At 41.0% G+C, this 17,975-nt stretch overlaps 1 protein-coding gene across 4 annotated transcripts in view; it reads left to right on the plus strand.

Moving 5' to 3' along the window:
• MYO1B (myosin IB) overlaps positions 1 to 17,975 on the plus strand; it is a 194,660-nt gene that overhangs the window by 87,129 nt on the left and 89,556 nt on the right. For all 4 annotated transcript variants that reach the window (XM_055122358.1, XM_055122357.1, XM_055122359.1 and 1 more), the window contains exon 4: positions 4,731 to 4,825. In XM_055122358.1, coding sequence (XP_054978333.1) covers positions 4,731 to 4,825 — 95 coding nt within the window. The remainder of the gene's footprint in view (positions 1 to 4,730; positions 4,826 to 17,975) is intronic.

The following is a 17,975-nucleotide window of genomic DNA, read 5'->3' on the forward strand; positions in this document are numbered from 1 at the left end:
TGATGGTAAGTGGTATAGAGATATTGTTCCTTTCTTTTGGCTATCTGTATATCTTTTTTTGAGGACCTTTTTTTTTTTTTTTGCTTTTTGGGTCACACCCAAGTGATGCTCAGGGGTTACTCCTGGCTTTGCACTTAGGAATTACTCCTGGCGGTGCTTGGGAGACCATTGCTGGGTGTGACCCAAAAAGCAAAAAATAAATAAATAAATAAATAAAAGATTTAAAAAATAAATTCAATACATAACTCCAAAGGTTGCTATGTAAACCACACTGTATACAGTTGTCTTTCATCATTATTGTAAGTGCTTGATTAGGTTCAGTGTGAAGTTAAAAATTGTTGAAGTGTATTGATGTTAGGAATTTTAAAAACCTTTTAGAAACATCCAATTTTTAGGGCTGGACCAGAGTTAGAAAGAAAAAAAAATAGTTGGAATTTGTAGATACTAATTGTAGATGAGAATTTTGAGACTGAGCTATTTTAAGATGGTTAAATTCAGAAGCAGAATTTCCCCAGTGTGATCTGAAAGTATTCTAAAGTTCATGATTGAATGCAAAGGAATACCATTTCAAGAGCTTCTGAAGGAAAAAAACAAAAAAAAGAAATAAAAAAGAAATGGTTATGTAAGTTGAGGAAAGTTTTCTGAGACAGTTTTGTTTCCCTATTATACACTCTTCATGAAGATTAAAAATTATATTCTTAATAAATGAGACGTCCCGAAATAGATTCTCAAAGCATCTCAGGGTGGAGACACTGGGACTGGGGAGAGTCGTGGGCTTGGAAGAACATAAGCTCTAGGTGGTGGCGATGCATTCGCGAGTCACATTTTCTCTGCTGTGCACTCGCAGTGACTTAAACTTAGAAAGGAAATGACAGGGTGGAGAGCATGAGGTTTAGGGAAAAGAAACCTGCCCATGGTCCTTGATGATCACAGAAGCAGAACCACTGTGGAGATTAACATTCTGAACAGAAATGAAATGGAAGCAAAACCTGAGTACCAGCCAGATCATTCTGAACAAGCAACTGAACAGAAAACAACAGATGAGCCTCCGAACTTAGGAAACCTAAAAGCAATAGGTACAGCTGCTTGGAAGTGCACAGTGGATGTATTTACTCCATGTTGAGGGGACTGGCTTTGCGTGAACAGCCCTCTAGTCAATCTGGAAATGAAGGCAGACCTACGTAGGCATGTCAGACCTTCTCTATTTTAGGGCTCAACTGGAAGATAGAAGGCTAACATCATATTTTGATGTGGTGGCATAAAAGCCCTGCTTGCCCTTTACATTACCATCGTTATATTATAATAAGCCATTCATTTTTGCATGTGGTAAATAACAGTGCTGACTTGCTCACAAAATAATGTGAAGCATATGGGTCACAACTGTTTTTAAGTAGAAAGTCTCTAAAGATTTATTTAGGTTCCTTAATTATAGAGTGGTTTGGAAGACTGGTATGTGGTTTCAGTTTATAGTTATAAATGTTGGCTTTGGTGATGTGTATGTGCTAATGTTGCCAGAAAAAAAAGAGAACAAGGATGGAAGGAGGGGCTCCTGTAGATTTAGGGACTGTCCCTTTGTTCAGTTTTTTGAAAAATGATATGGTCTTATTGGAAGCAAGTATAATGACAATTTTTACTGTTTTTGAGATGGATATACCAGGAGGCCAAATATTCCCCCCCACACACTACTTAGTACTTTAATTGGTCAATTTTTATGGCAGTTTGAAGTCACTGACTCCAGAGTTTTGAAAGAATACCCCTGGAGCTTTTCTCTTATAATATTCTCCATTCAATGTGTCAAGCCCAGCTTGCGGGAACAGCAGTCGATATGTAGATAGACAAGAACATTACTCTTCAACTTTATGGTAGAGCAATTCAGTGATCTTCTAAAGTTGTGGTGTGTGTGTGTATACACATGCACAGGTATAGTTATCTTTGATTATTCATGATAGAGACCATTTTGGATTATTTGGGATTAAGGAGCAGTGTAATACAAAATTGACTTGCAGTCTTGGGTGCACCAGAAAAGACTGGAGTTGAACAGCCCAGGAAGAGATAAATGAATGTGTGTGGTTGGAAGGTTCATTTGTATTTCCCATAATATTCCTCCAATTCTTGTCAGTGATGATGAGTGTCATCTCTGAAGTGTGGAGGAGGGAAAGTGTGAAATGGGGAGACTAATAGCATCTCCGCCTTGCTTCCTGCCTCCACCCTTGCCCCATGAAGGGCATAGATCAAATGAATTTTCTGTTTTCTGTATGGGGGTTGTGGATCTGGGACCATGTCTTTCCAGCCTGTCTCTTCAAAATGTCTTCTGCTTCCACAGTCCTTGTCTTCCCCACTATCCCCTGTCTGCAGTGATGCACTCAAGAGGTGTGATGAACAGCCTCTGGTTCTGTCAGAGACGGTCTAAAGAGGGCTGAGGGAAAGGAAGACCTGCTGGGGAGGAGAGATGGGTGGTCACCACTCACATACCCAAACAGCCTGTCAGTCAGAAAAGTCCCTGTGCCAGATAGTTTCATAATTTTTTTCCTTTCTGTTCCTCTTATTCATACACTCATCCAGCAGAACACATTCAGGGCATGAAGAGTCCTCAAGAGTCATGACCATTGGGATAGGTGTCTTCGAGGCTCCCACAGCAATTCAGGGAGAGTAGAAGATTCTCTGTTATGCCGTAATGTGTTGAATGGGAACAATGTGATGCACAAGGCTTCTGGGTTCTTGTTCTGAGTGTCCTCAGAGAGACTTTGGGGAATCTCTTCTCTCCTCTCAGGCCCATCTTCATCACGGTTCTTTGAGGAGGGTAGTGGTAACTTCACAGAACAGTTTCAAGGCCTAAACCAATGATGAGTATGAGAACTGGTATTTGCAAAGTGCTCAGACTGTGGTGAGTGTTGCCGTCATGTCCTTTCTGGAGGAAAGCTTGAGCCCTTGACTGAAGCGCTGGGCCTGGTTCTCCACGTTTCAGTGTCTCTGTATCCTGGCCTAGCAGTCTCTTTGCCTCCTTGCACCCGTTGTGGCCCTATGTTCTGTCTCAGAGGCAGAGATGCTATATCCTAGAGTTCAGCAGCCGGCTCAGTTTTGGCTCCTCTGTCAGGCAGAGTGACCTTGGACCTTGGTAGGGTAGATCTTGTGCCCCAGTTTCATCCATGAATTAAAATCAGGTTGTTGTTACTAGTAGTTTTATTGGATAAGTATGAAGGATTTGGGAGCATTACGTGACTGTTCAGGCTTTTTTTCAGTACTAATCATCATCTGTTTGTGTCACTCCTGCCACTGGTCTGTGGGTGGATCCTGTCATCCATGCTAATTTGGAGTCCAGTCATTTGTCTGTCTCGCACTAGCTCATCATTTATTTATCCTTCCCTTATGCTTTTCTCCCAGCCATATTGGACTTACTCCCTCACCCCTCAAATAGTTAGACTATTTTGGCCTTTGTTTTTGCCTAAAAACCCTTGCTTCCTAATGAATTCCCATGCGGGCTTTTCTTTTTTGTTTTCTGGTCCTACGTTTGGGGGCTACACACAGTCGTGTTTGTCTCTGTGCTCAAGAGTGATCCTCGGAATTGCTCAGGGGACCATGTATGCCCGGGAGTAGAATCAGGGTCGGCTGCAGGCTAGGCAAGTGCCTTAATCCCCGTATTATCTCCCTGGCCCCTAGTTAATGAATTCTTTTGGATTAGTTTTTTCACCTTTTTTTTTTTAATTGAATCATTGTGAGATAGACCCTTACATAGCTGTTCAGTACGAGGTTTCAGTCATACAGTATTCCAACACCCATCCCTCTACCAGCCTACAATTCCCAGCACTAGGGTCTTTCCACCTCTTAGCATTCTAGGGTTCTGACATTGCTGTCTTGTTGCACTTATTTCATTGGGTGATCATTTTCTTTATGAATCTCTCCCCTTTGTTTTCTAAAACAAGGACTGAGATTTCATTATCATTACACTCCAACATGTGCTTATCACGTGGTATACTCTCAACCAATGCTTGCTTATAAATGTGCTAGCAAAAGGAACTTTTACATGTTTTAGCATGTTTTAGATATAGTATCATGTTATGAAAACAATTTTTTTTAATTGGGTGGGGAAGGGACTGAAGAGGGGAAAGGTCAACCTGGGGACGGGCCTGGTCTTACTTCATGGGGAGAGCGGGAGAGGAGGCCCTGGTAGGGGGTTCTCTGTCATCATAGAACATGGTGAGAAGCTTGTGAACCTGGGACAGGACCTGATCCATGGCAGACACATGCGTGTCTGAGGTATGTCAGCTTTAACTGTTTGTGAAGGCAGTGGTTCCTTCTTTACCTTTGTGATAATGATATTAGTGTCTTTACACTGTTGGAAAGATTTTCCTTCTTACTGTTCTGAAACCCCTTGGTGTCAACCTGAAGACCTCGCTGTTGTCCAGTTGTCGATATGATGTCGATATTGGTTCTTTGCGTTGCCTAGATTTTATTAAAAACAAATGATCAACCTATCATGCAGGTTAAAGATAGCCCAAGTTCGGGGTACAATAAATAAGTAGTATTTTGGTTAATAGTATTTGGAAAAAACATTTCGGAGGACTACCAAGGGTGAAAAGTTTTATTTACCTCAAAAATTTGAAGGAAATAATGTGTTGTCTCAGCTTTCTATCTAAAGCTTGGCAGTGACCCATTAAAGAACACATAGTTAAATCTGATAAGCACATTATTATAAGCTGAATTTAAGGACTTTCCCCCATTGTTCTCCGCAGCTTTGCCCTGTCAGATGAAGCATACAGATCTCTCCGAGATCAAGATAAAGACCAATGTATTCTTATCACCGGGGAGAGTGGGGCTGGAAAAACAGGTAAGGCCATCTGCACAACCTTTCTTTGTCCTCTGTCAAGGGCAAGTACTGCAGAGAGTGAAGCAGGAAGAGGGCCAGGGCCTAGAGCCTCATTAACATACAGCTGCCCATGGCACATGCAAGGGATATATTGTCTGGGAAGGACTTTCTTCCGCTCACACATGAAGATACAGATGATTCTAAAAAGGGTTTACTAGCCTGTGTGTTTGTGTGTGTGCTTGTGTGTTGGGGGTGGGGGTGGCAGATAAGATAATTCAAGAGGTGAGTTTCCTGCATCCAAACTTTGTTCTTTTCCTGATTCTCCCAAAGCTCTGCTAGGGGTTACTCCTGAGCACAGAGCTGGGAATAGCACCTGAGCTCTTATTGGTGTGGCCCAAATACCCCAAATCAAAACAAAACCATATGGGCTCTGATGCTGGATTCTGGAATGTTCTAGCCCCTCAAGGTCTTTGACCTTTCCACCAAGAACCCAGTGACTGTGCATGCTGCCAGTGCTTGTTACCTTCTTAAGGAGCTACAAGTTATTGGGGAACAAATTTTTGGGGGGAACAAAACCTCAATAATTTGGGCACCAGGAGGGCACAACCACAGATGATCTCCGAAAGTGAGGGAAGGCCCCAGGGAAATGTTGAATTTCGCTCTAGACATGCCTTCATCTGAAACACACAAAAATGAAATTTTCAGATAAGCTTTTAGATGGGCTGGCAACCTCTCCCTCTAAAACAAACACACAAATGGACAGATTAACTTGTGTTTTCTTTTTTCTTTCTGACTTTTAATAAAAGCAATTTGTGTGATTGATGGTCATGAGAAAATGATTTTGCACATGGAAAAAGTTTCAGAAGAGCAGGGTTTTCTAAGTCCAAACTTGGACAGATCCAAACAGCTGTTGTCAGAGAGTTTCTGGGGTGAAATGAATGAGTCCTTGAGGGGAAAGGATAGTGAAGGAGAGAGTATTTTCAGGACCTTTTATTTTGTTAAATGTTCTTGCTCTATAGATAAGACTCTGATGGTAGGTGATTTCTGCTAGCTTGCCAAAGTGGGATTTAAATGCTTCTGCTTTGCTTGGTTATATATGGCTAAGAGAAGAAAATGGATGTTTCACTCAACTGACTGAGTCCATTTTATTTATAACCTTTAGTGATATTTATGCTTTTACAACCTTACTTTTCTGACCTGAAATGTCTTTTTCTACCTACACCTATTTCTTCTTCCCTTTCTGTAGGAGTACAGCAGGCATTTGGATAATATGATTTCATTCAAGGCCTTTCTTTCATTATACTGTTGAGAAAACAACAAAAGTAATCCCAGTTAGTGGCAAATACGTCATTATTTGAGGATCTATTTTTGTTGTTATTTAAACCAGGTTCAAGAATCTAGGACTTACTAAGCCTCCTTCCTTCCCCCTATGTAGGTGAAGGAAGAATGACAAAGTATGTCTAGCTCCTTTTCTTGAACCTTTTAGAGACATAGTACCGTGTTTCTTAGTAAAATTATGTAGCCCTAGGCTGTGGAGAGGTAGAAATGGAGAAGAAATGACTGGCACATAGAGTAATAGAAAGCACTGTCTTATGTAGATTGGGAAAGTTTATTTATAGACTAGTGTAGGGACCTGTAGACGTTTGTAGTACTGAATAGCACTCTGCTTTGTGAGGTAATTTGTCATTCAGATCCAGCTGACCTAAGTTGTTCCTACCTAGATTTGAATTGTCCTGACTCATTGGTCTGGACTATACCATCTGGCACCTTACTAAATATTGTCAACAACCTTTCCTCAGTTATTCAAATCATTCATTATATCTTCCTAGGGATACATATTTCTTTTTGTCCTATGCAATCAGTCATCTTGGAATTAATTCCTGAATATCTATGGATGAGCCAGAATCCATTCATGTCTGTATGGAGTTTATAGCCCAACAGAGAAGATAAAGAGTATCACTAGCCTACATATGAAAATACTTATGTACTCATGTATGCATGTGGTTCATACAAAAAAAACATTGAGAGTAGTGAATGAGAAGTACAGGGTGACTAGAAGAACTTACATCAGGAGGACTGAATTTCATTCCATATCCCTCAAAATCCAGGTGACAGGATTCTGGAATCATACCATTTGTTAACATACAGCATAAAATTATAAATGTAGAGGTAAATAAAATACTTCATCTTAGTTTTGGAGGCTGTGGTGGGACCACTAGTTCTCTTTATGTGTTGGTAGATTTCTCCAATCACTAGTATTGATTAGAACACGTTTATTGCTTCATAGTATCCTTTTCATCATGTAAGATATTGTAGGGTTTCTACAGATTTACTGATAATAGGTTAGATCTTCTTGCTCCATTACTGTTTAATGTGCTATTTTAATCTTATATATGAAATCTTCTGTTTGTTTTTCTTAATTTCAAGCTTGAAAAATTCCCAAATGCTGATTCTGCTCCTTGTTTGAAGAGTCACTGCCATCCCTTTGGATGTAATAATAATGGCCACTTAGCATTGAGCACTTACCCCATGATGGGCTTAGGAGTAACTATTCTCCTTATTCCCCTTGTTTATGATGGGATCATTGACCCCTATAAAAAGTTAGCATCTTGTTCAAACTGACATAATTCCCACGTATCTTGCATGGGCTGCTGGAACAAAATGCGAGAGACTAGGTAGTTTAAACAATAGGTAATTTCTTTTTCATCGTTCTGTAGATTGCAGAGTCCAGCAACAGGGTTCTTCCTGCCAGTGCAGTTCCTGGTGAGGGCCTCTTCCTGAGCTGCAGACAGCTGCTGTCTTACTAATTCCTCACACAGTGCAGTGCAGAGACAGAGAACCGGTGATCTCTCTTCTACTTATAAAGCACTAAACCATCATAGAATTCTCATCTTCTTGTCCCCATCCAAAGCCCCACCTTGAGGGGCCGGTTAGGGTTTCAGTGTATGATTTTGGCATGTGGGGGGTGGAAGAACAGACATCCAGCCTATAACAACTGTTTGTCTCTTTAAAATGTGCAGCCCTGGGGATCAAACCTTGGGCTCAGGTACACACTTTGCCACTGAGCGATGTCCCTGTGGCACCATTTTTATCCCCTTATGCTAAAGTGTATCTTCAAACTTTGAGGTTGATTTTGAGTATCATTAAATCATTACCCTTATTAAGTCTCCTTTAACTAGCCTCCAAGTCTTGTTAAAACAGGTATTTTGTTTTCCTCATCTTTGTGTCTCTACAGTTTAGCCTGATGATTGGCACATGGTATGTAGTCACTTTGTAGTTGAGTAACTGAATAAATATCTTTGCTCAATTTGAAAATCTAGTGCCAGTGCTTCTGTGCTTTATTTAAGTAATTGAGTAGCAAATAGGACCAGGGCAAAGAGTACTCTTCATGAAAATGCTCAGTCTCATTTCAAATATAAACCCTTTCTATTAAAAGTCTGGCTTAATTCTGGGGCATCATTTCTGATCTTTCGTTATTAATGCTTTAGGTTGATTTAGGGTGTTTTTGGTAATGTTCTGGCTGCCTAAGTTATTTTTCAGTTAACACCTTTTATGTAGTCTCTAAACTTACATAACCTGTTTGACTTCACTACTTGGATGTCTGAGACATCTCAAACTAAGCATACAATCAGATCAACTTTTGTAGAGTAATTGTTGTTATAAATTGAACTAGGTCCTTATACAGGTGTACACTCCACTACTGAACTCCACCCTCCCCACCCACAAAGTCAAAATCTTGATTTTTCTCTTTCCCTTCCTACCCAAATTTAATAATCTCAATAAATGGTATCAATCCGGTTTTTCAGGCTAGAAATGGAAGAGTTGTCCTTGATTCCTCCCTGCCCCCATATTTTTCATGTGAAATCTGTTTTCTATTCTTGTCAGTTCTCTCCAGAATCTCTTTCATGCCAAGCTGTATTTTCTTTCCTTTCTGTCCATCTGGAGACTAGTGCGAGTCACCATTTCCCTGAAGGATTAAATATAATAGTAATGTCTGATGGTTCTCTACCTCCCTACAGTCCCTTTTCAGAAATGATCTTATAACTGGAAGGTTTGTATCCCTCGTACAGACTTTGTACCTTGTCCCTTATCCTAATTCCCTGTCTGCCGCCACTATTCTTGCTGTATTTTTTCCCCCCTTGGCCTTTATCTCCTACGGGGTATCCTGATTGTATGATTTTTTAATCTTTCTGTTACTGTGGTACAAGACATGTTTTGATTTTATAATTAAAGCCATAAAAATTAAAGGATAAATTTCACTTGATCTTGGTATTAGTGCTGAATTTGATTAGTATTCTGTTGAGAACTTTGGTCTCATATTTATCCAGGATATTGATCTGTACTTTCTTCCTGCTACTCTTATTTGGCTCTAGCATCAGGTTTATACCGGCCTTGTTGGAGTTCCCTTTTCTTCAGCATTTTGAAAAAGTTTGAAATGGGTTGGCATTAATTCTTCTTGAATTGTTTTGTAGAATTCACCAGTAAAGTCAACTGAACCTACACTTTTCCTTGTTGGGAGGCTTTTAGATAAGTAAAAAGATAATTAAAAATAAGATCACTTATTCAACCGTCTCGTTATTCGTCTATTTTTTCATCATTCATTCTTGGTGCATTGTGTTTCTAGGAATTTATTCACTTCTTCTAGTATGTCTAATTTGTGTATAAATTGTCCATAACTGCTTGGGATTCTTTGTATTTCTGTGGTATTTTCTTTCCTTTTTCTTCTACGTACTTTGTGCTTATATTTTTGTTCCAGTTTCTTGAAAAATGTTGTTTGTTTATCTGAGATCTGTATTCTTGATGTATGCAAGTATAGCTCTAAACTCTCCTCTTTGACTGTATCCCTTAAGTTTTGGAATTAATTTACATTTTTGTTTTATCTCAAGATATTTTTTATTTTGTAACATTTTCCATTTAATAAAATGAAAGGCAAACCCAGCAGGCCTGTCCCACAAAATTCTGTATGATCTAGCCCAGTGTTTTTGACCTTTTTACACCGTGTGGACTGGCACAGGTTGGCATATTGACCCTGGCCATTAGTTGAAAACCACTGGTTCAAGCCCTTAACCTGCTTCTGCAATTCCCCCGCTTCCCCTGGTTTCTCTCCTTTAATAGTAACAACTTATATTGAATATTCATTAGAAGGCTGTACATCCATTTTTAGAATATTTATTTGAATCTCTGGGGAGGGGGGCTCTTACCTGCATTTGCTTTGGCATTTGTGATTTCTTGTAACTGTTCACAACTTTCCAGTTTGTTTGTGGGACCATGAGAGGTGGTGGCATTATACCTACTGGTCCCTGTCCAGCAGTGGTGGGGGGGACATGCAGTGCCTTGGGATCATATCCAGGGCTGAACCCATGTCAGGCATGTGTGACAGGACTTTTAGCTCTTTATCTGGCCATCTACGAAGGACTTTGAGAACACATTAATGTTCATCAGGAGAGAGCTGTTGCCCCGACTTTATTCCTTGTGTAATAGAACTTAATTTTAGAAGCCATATGGATATTAGTCTGTTTCCAGGTTGACTGGTGAAATGGTAGTTCATAGTCAAGTTACCTCTGGCCCTTGGTCAAGGTTTTGTCATGCTTTTCATTCCTGTTCTGTCTTTTCCACTCTATCTCCAACCTTAGTCACTTCACACAACTTGGTTCTTATTTATTCAGTGTGGACATAAAGAGGAAATTATGCTACATGTATTACGTGTGTGTAAGGTTTTTTTACTTATTTTTTGGTAGTGCCTGGAAATACATTCATTGAGGGTCTGATGGTAAAAGTTTATTCTTTTTTTTTTTTTTAAAGAAATATTTTATTGAACCACCGTGAAAACAAGAAAAAAAATACAAAGCTTTCAGGTTTAAGTCACAGTCAAATACTGATTAAACCACCATCCCTTCACCAGTGCACCCGTTCCACCACCAAGAACCCCAATACACCCCCTTCCCACCCCACCCCCCATCTAAGTAGCTAATGATATTCCCATTATTCTCTCTATATATTGAGTACATTTCATATTTCCATACAGAACTCACTATTGTTGATTGGAAATTTTCCCCAACAATCGGGCCTGCTGAATAAGCATCATCTAATAATTTCTCTTCCTTGGTAAAAGTGAAGACTTTGAGTCCGCATGGCCGCGATAGCGGCCGCGCGGTTTTGGGTTTCTAATATTTTAGCTCAGTTCACAGTCAAAATGCATGGCTGCAAGAATCTGCTCTGGTGCCAAAATGGGTTAGGAGACCTCAGGATCACAGTCAGTAGGCGCGGAGGCTCTGCTTCTCGTGCCGCGGCTCTTGGTTCATCTCTGGGCGGAAGGCGCGCCGGGAACACCTCCCCTCCCAGGATCACCTGCAGGCTACATCACTAAAGAGAGTCCTACCTCCTGGTGGAGGGGTCTTAGAGGGTGGCTCTCACCGCGTGGCTGCTGCCGCTGCCGCCATTTTCGCTCAGAAAAATGGGGTGGAGAGGGAAAAAAATCCCTCCCCGGGCTGCACGAGGTTGTAGTTCAGTTCACAGGTAAAAGTTTATTCTTAAGTGAGTCATCAGAAGTGGATTGTAGTCACTGATTTGATTGGTTTTGGTCACTTGTTTCTCTTCTCTGGAATGTATGTTTTAAGAAGCCAGACATATATTGACTTGTGAGCCATGTCAATACATGGCCTCGTTCTCAGAGAGTTGCCTTTCTCCTGGAGAAATATTCCACCTCCTGAGGGTTTATTTATTGACCTGGAGAATAAGGTCTGGGGGCCCTTCCCACTGAGTATTGGCCTAGATGGTCTAGTTCCAGGAGCGGCCCTGACAGTGTGTTAATCTGGCCTTGTGGTGCTGGGCATTGCCCAGGCTACCCTGCCTCTGCCGAAGGGCCTTCAGAGCTGTACTCCGTGGTGCTGGGGAACATTGTGGTGCAAGGGATCGAGCCAGGGTTGATAGCCTGCAAAGCATATACCTGAATCCCCAGCTCTTTCTCCACCCCCTCATGTATGTTCTTTAGTAAGAACATTGGTGGAAGTTGCTGGCAGTGCTTCCAAAGGTTGGCGTTCGTTCTTTTCTGAGAAAACAAATGTAGAAACACCTTATTTTCCTAGTAGGTATCTAGTGGCAGGAGTTTATTATCTTTCCTGGAGTTTTTCTTTTGACATTTTTAAGTCCCGTAACTTTTACTCCTGCCTCTATGCCTGGATATCTTTACCAGGGCCCCTCGGAGAGGGAGCAGGTTGAGTTTTCCTCACCTCCTGAAGCAGAGCCCCAGTAACCAAAGACCTCCAGAACCTAGCCACAGCCATGCTCAAGGCCATTCTCCACACTCTTGGATGAGCCTCATGCATGAAGGAACCGGCAGAGGAACCCAGGTGTGCGGGACCCGGGGCTGAGATCTTCAAGCCTAATCAGATCAGGATGGGGCCTCCTCCGCCCAGATCCCCCTTTTTCTAGTAGCTAGGCAGTCACACCCACAACTGACCCCCACATCCCCTTCGGTGCTGTGTAATCCCATCAACAGTCAAGATCTAGAGACTATAAAAGAAAGCTCCCGGTCCTCTTATTGTCCAGTTCTCCCTCTCGGAGAACCCGGCAAGCTACCAAGAGTATCCTGCCCACATGGCAGAGCCTGGCAAGCTTCCCGTGGCATATTCGATATGCCAAAAACAGTAACAATGATGGGGATCTTTCCCCTGACCTTGAAAGACACCGTTGGGAAGGACAAATAAAGAAAGGCTGCTAAAATCTTAGGGCTAGGACAAATGAAGACGTTACTGACGCCCACTCAAGCAAATTGATGAACAACGGATGACAGTGATACAGTGAATTTTTACCATCCCATATCATAGTGCAATGATAGTTTATTTTCTAAGAATTAGTCTGGGTTATAAGCCCCTTTTTTGGCAAGTGATGATGTTATTTGTCTTAAGCATTGGGTGGACCCTGTGGACTCTGATAAAGGGGGCACTCAGGGAGAGGTGCGAACTCTCGGAGTCTTTTGGAGTTCTGCTTAATTCATCACTACTGTGCTAAATAAAATTATGATCATGCCTCATGTGGACACAAAGCCCATTGCCTTGAACATAAGCATTTTGGTGGCGAGCCATTGAAATACTGCTGGGGATGGGGAGACAGAACATGAGGAAAGCATCATAGCTACATTTTTCCTAAGCACATCGGAATAAATCTGTGGGTCTAAGAAGGTGATCCTGACATAAGAAAACATTATAAATTATTTAGATTCTAATTTTACAGTTACATCAGTTTCTAGGAACTCTCCTACCATCTGCTAAAAGAGTTAAGAAGCCTGCCATACACATTAAGACTCTTGGTTCTGAACCCCAGCTGACCTTGTACTACTCTGAGTCTGTGACAGTACTCTGACTCTGGCAGTGACAGCAATGTCACTGACTTCGTAGCCTAAACATGGACGAGCATTAGCAGCGCTGAAGAAACCCATGTTGAGAGAGAATAACTGAGCAAACTCAGTGCCAGAATGCCTGCATCGTTATGCTTTATGTCTTCCCACATGGGAAAGCCCCTTTCTTAATGCACATGCGTCACATAAATGACCGGATTTTGCGGCAAACTTTCCAGAAGCAGAGTAACACACACATGGTTGTTTTTGACTGAAAACATTGCAGTCAGGACTCTTTCTGGAGCCAACCCATGCTCTTTTTTTATTGTGACACCCATGGTCTTTGTACTGTGATTGGAACAGTTTACAACTTCCTGTCAGATCAGTCTGGATGTGCTGCAGCTGGGTCATTTTACAGCACTGCAGGCTGGTAGTGCAGCTAAGAAGGATGCGTCTCTGTTGCAGAGCTCTTGTTTCATAGTGCACAAACATAGCCTTATTGATTTGATTTAGGAAGTTTTTTTGGTTTGGGGGTCACACTCGGCAGTGCACAGGGCTTATTCCTGGCTCTGCACTCATGCATCACTCCTGATGGGCTCAGGAGATCATATGTGATGCTGGGGATTGAACCCAAGTTGCCCATGTGCAAGGCAAGCATCCTTCCCACTGTATTATCCCTTCAGCCTGATTCAGAAGTTTTCCTCTTTAGGTGACAACCGACCAGACCCTTGTAAGCCCAGTCTTTGGAAAATCTTTGCCAGTTTAACCCAAGAAATGGAGAGGTATAGACGTAGATAAAAATATCAGTATGTGAAATGTGTGATAGTCTATCTTGTATGGCATGTGTGAAATGTGTGACACTGCATTTTGTATGGCATGTGGCTTATGTAACACCTATACCATGTATCTGAATTCACTCATACCTGTTAAATTATGAATTAATTAGAAGCTCTGTGGGAGGGAGCCCCCCGCCCCCCCCCCAAGAAGTCTTGCTTATATTCCTACTTTCCCCACTCTGACACAGCAATTGGACCCATGTGGCGCCTGCTCAGTTGACATGCCGAGATTTGGATGTCTGTGTCAATCCTTTATCTTCCTGGGTCACAGACATTTTTCATTGAAATGTTTGTTTTTCCCTGCCCCTTCACCTACTGTGAAATTCTCATTTCATGATGGTTTGTTTTATTAAAAATATAAAATTATGTAGTGAGATGGTTATTGTACTACTGTACGATATTTATTGTACTATTTGCATAATGCGTATATAATTAGTTGCAACCTAGGGCAGGATAACTGAGGAGACAGATTAAGTGCTCCTACTTAAACAGGAAATTAGAATCCTCAGAAACATAAACTGACATCTTCTACTCTTTTCCTATCTTTCCAAGAATGAATTTTAATGGAGACAATGATTGAGAATTATTTTTTAGAAGCCATTGGTTCGTTAGTGGAATATCTGTTTAGCCCTGGATTTCCTGCTATTTTCTGTTGAGGAAGGTTTGACTTGTTTTTTCATTCAGTCTTTGGGGCTAAAATGATAGTACAGCAGGTAAAGGACTTTTTGCCCGGCACTCAGCTGACATGGATTTGATCCATGGTGCCCTATATTGCTCCCTCCTCTCCCCCCCATCCATGAGCAATCCTTGAGAGCAGATCTAGGACTAAGCCCTGAGTACCGTGGCTGTGGACCAAGGAAACAAAAAGCAAACAAAAAACCAGATTGTTCAGTCTGTTTTTAAAGTGAATGAATGTTAGCGTTCAAGTTACATTCATACATGTATATGAATACATATCAAGGTGCCTTGAATGAGAAGAGATGAAAAGGGGGCTGGAGTGATAGCACAGCAGGTAGAACCCTTGCCTTGATGTATTCGACCCAGCTTCAGTCCCTAGTGCCCCATATGGCCCCTTAAACACTGCCAGATGAGTTTCCAAAACAAAACAAATTATAAAGAATGAGGAACTTGAGCACTGATTCTAATTATGCTGTTACATTTTGCCAGCTCATGTTTAAGAATGGCAGTGCTTTTCAGAATTTTGCATACACATGAAGAATATACACATGAAAATCATTTTTATCATTTTATAGAATACATGCAAGACACTGTCATTGAGACAATTACTGACCAGTATATTCATAATGCACTCAAAAATATTGCTTTTCTTAAGTCTTAGTTTCAGGCTGTGTTTGCCTGAATCATGTTTAGTTAGCCTTGTAGCAATCAGCATAATTAAGAACTGGGTTTTGATATGAAGGAGCTAATTTAATTCTTAATTTGTCTCAGAAATATGATATTTCTCATTCATAAGGGTTCTTACATACATATTTTATTTGGATAAATATGTAAAGATTGAATACAGATCTAAATTTATTTGAACTTTGACACAGAAGAGCCAAAAGGAAATGAATCAGAAATCCTCATGAGATAGATGCTATTTCCTGTTTCCAGCATGGTGAAATGTGAAAATAGTCCTTTCAGCTATGTTGGACCTTACAATGGTCTCAGGAAGGGATTGAACTAGTTTAGGAGGAGAGGGTTTTTCCCTCTTTTCGATAGTGAGATTTTGAAGAAAACCATCTTTTTTTGAAGAGGCAGGGCAATTCCTGACTCTCCTCTAGGTTTACTGCAGACTCTGAGCTCAGGGATCACTCTTGATAGGGTGCCTGAGATTGAACCTGGCAACACAAGATGAGCCCCTTGGCTGTTGTACTGTCTCTTCAACCCAAGAAAATTATTTTTAATTCCAATTCGCAAAAATTAATTATTAAAATAAATGAACTAATAGAATTCCTAAAGCTCTGTTTCCCTGCTATACTATCTTTCTGGCCCCTAGAATAATTTTTTAATAGCGTAGAATTCTAAGTGTCTATGGACTGTACTAAAAACTTTTATTTGAATTATTTAAATGTTCCAGGTTAATATAAAAGTGAACTCTAATTTTCATTTAATTCATTTAAATGTTTCAGAGACATGGTGGTTTATGTGTAATTGTCAGCCAGGTGATACAAGCCCAAACAAAATTCCAGAAGATATGCTTCTTCTGGACCACGAGAGAGCTTGATTTCATTGTATTCTGGCCTTTGAGCAGGCAGATCAATTTTTTGTTTGTTCTGAGGCTATACCTGGTATTGCTCAGCATTATTCCTGGTTTTTGCACCAAGGAATTACTCCTGGTGGGCTTGGGTTACCATATGGGGTTCTGGGGGTCGAACCTGGGTCATATATATCAGGCAAACAACCTATTTGCTGTACTAACACTCTAGCCCAGGGCAGAGCAAATTTTTTTTTGAAGCTAAATTTTATTTTTATAAAGTTGTTCACAATAATTCATTACATTTAATATTCAAACACCAATTCCACCACTATTGCACCTTCCCACTATTTAGAAGGTTTCCACCCCAAATCCCAAATCGTACCCCCCAAAGCAGAACCAAAATAATGTAGTTTTGTATTGCTTGTTCTGAATGGTCTGCTAAAAATGGTCCAATAAAGTTTCCTTAGAGGAAAGTGTGTGAAGATTGTTGTATTTCATCCTGGAGTAATTAAGCCCTTATATAGGAGATTACTAACATGTTTGTTAAACTCAATCAAATGTTGTGTGCTACTCTTGGTACATCTGTGGTGTAGAGTATGAGAGGTTGCTTCAGGAATTCTAAAGTTTAGAATACGGTTGATACACTCATGGGTGAGGCCTATGTTGCTCTCTTCCAGGAGCTTTATTTCTGAGCCTCTAGATCATGGCTGTTGATGAGATCATATTGTGCCAGGGACAGTCTGTGGGTGTGACTGCCAAGCTACTGGTCAGTTTGGGAGATGGGGGCAGTAGGCCGATTCTCACTCGAGTGAGCTTGGAGATTTCAGTCACAGGTCCTGCATACCTGGGTTTTTCTACAGATTCACTCATGGGTAAGGCTAGTTCTAGCCCATGGAGAACGGCTGTGAACATGATGGCAATTGAGTTCTGGAGGTTTTCAGCTGTCTGGGCACTGTTGGGATGGGGAGGGAAACTCACCCCCGCCTCTACCCTACTCACTTCAAGAATCTCTGGTTCAACTCATCTAATTAGACTAGATGATCCAATCATACCAAACCTGTGGGCGGTCTTCATTATCCTCCTGTCATTCCTTTTGCTGAATGTCTCTGACCCTGGGTAAATGAAAAGCTACATAATAGGAATTATTCATCGCACTCAAAACTCAGGGGGTCAACCTTAGTCTTCTGTTAACTAGCTCGTGAGTGCTCACTGAAGCAGGTTACCAAACTCCATATGGTCTGATGTTGTTACTCATCATCTGGATATAATAGCATCCGTCACACGGGCTGGTGTGAGGGTCAAATGAGCACATGTAAACAATTCATGTTTTTAATAGGAGAAACATGCAGCATTACTTGAGATTAGGGCTTGTGGTTCTGAGAATCAATAATCATTCAAGAGAGTGGCACATACGTGCATATACATACATGAATACACACATAAAACACAAGTAAGTTCTTTCAGGCGTATAGGAATAAAATATAAAAGTGCAGGCCAGTTTTTCTTGATTTTATTCCAGAGATTATGGACTTCACTCTAACTGACCCTCAAATTTCAGACAAATGTCAACATCATATTGTTTGTTGTTTAGTAGAACATAATCTGACAGTGTTGCTTTTTAGAACTACCGTTGATCTAACAGTTGAGTAACAAACATGGATGGCAAAATGGATGTCTATTTAATATTTTAGAAGGGGGGCTGGAGCGATAGCACAGCGGGTAGGGCGTTTGCCTTGCACGCGGCCAACCCGGGTTCGAATCCCAGCATCCCATATGGTCCCCTGAGCACCGCCAGGGGTG

The sequence above is a fragment of the Sorex araneus genome, chromosome X, assembly GCF_027595985.1.
Source record: "Sorex araneus isolate mSorAra2 chromosome X, mSorAra2.pri, whole genome shotgun sequence".
In the NCBI taxonomy this organism is placed as follows: domain Eukaryota; kingdom Metazoa; phylum Chordata; class Mammalia; order Eulipotyphla; family Soricidae; genus Sorex; species Sorex araneus.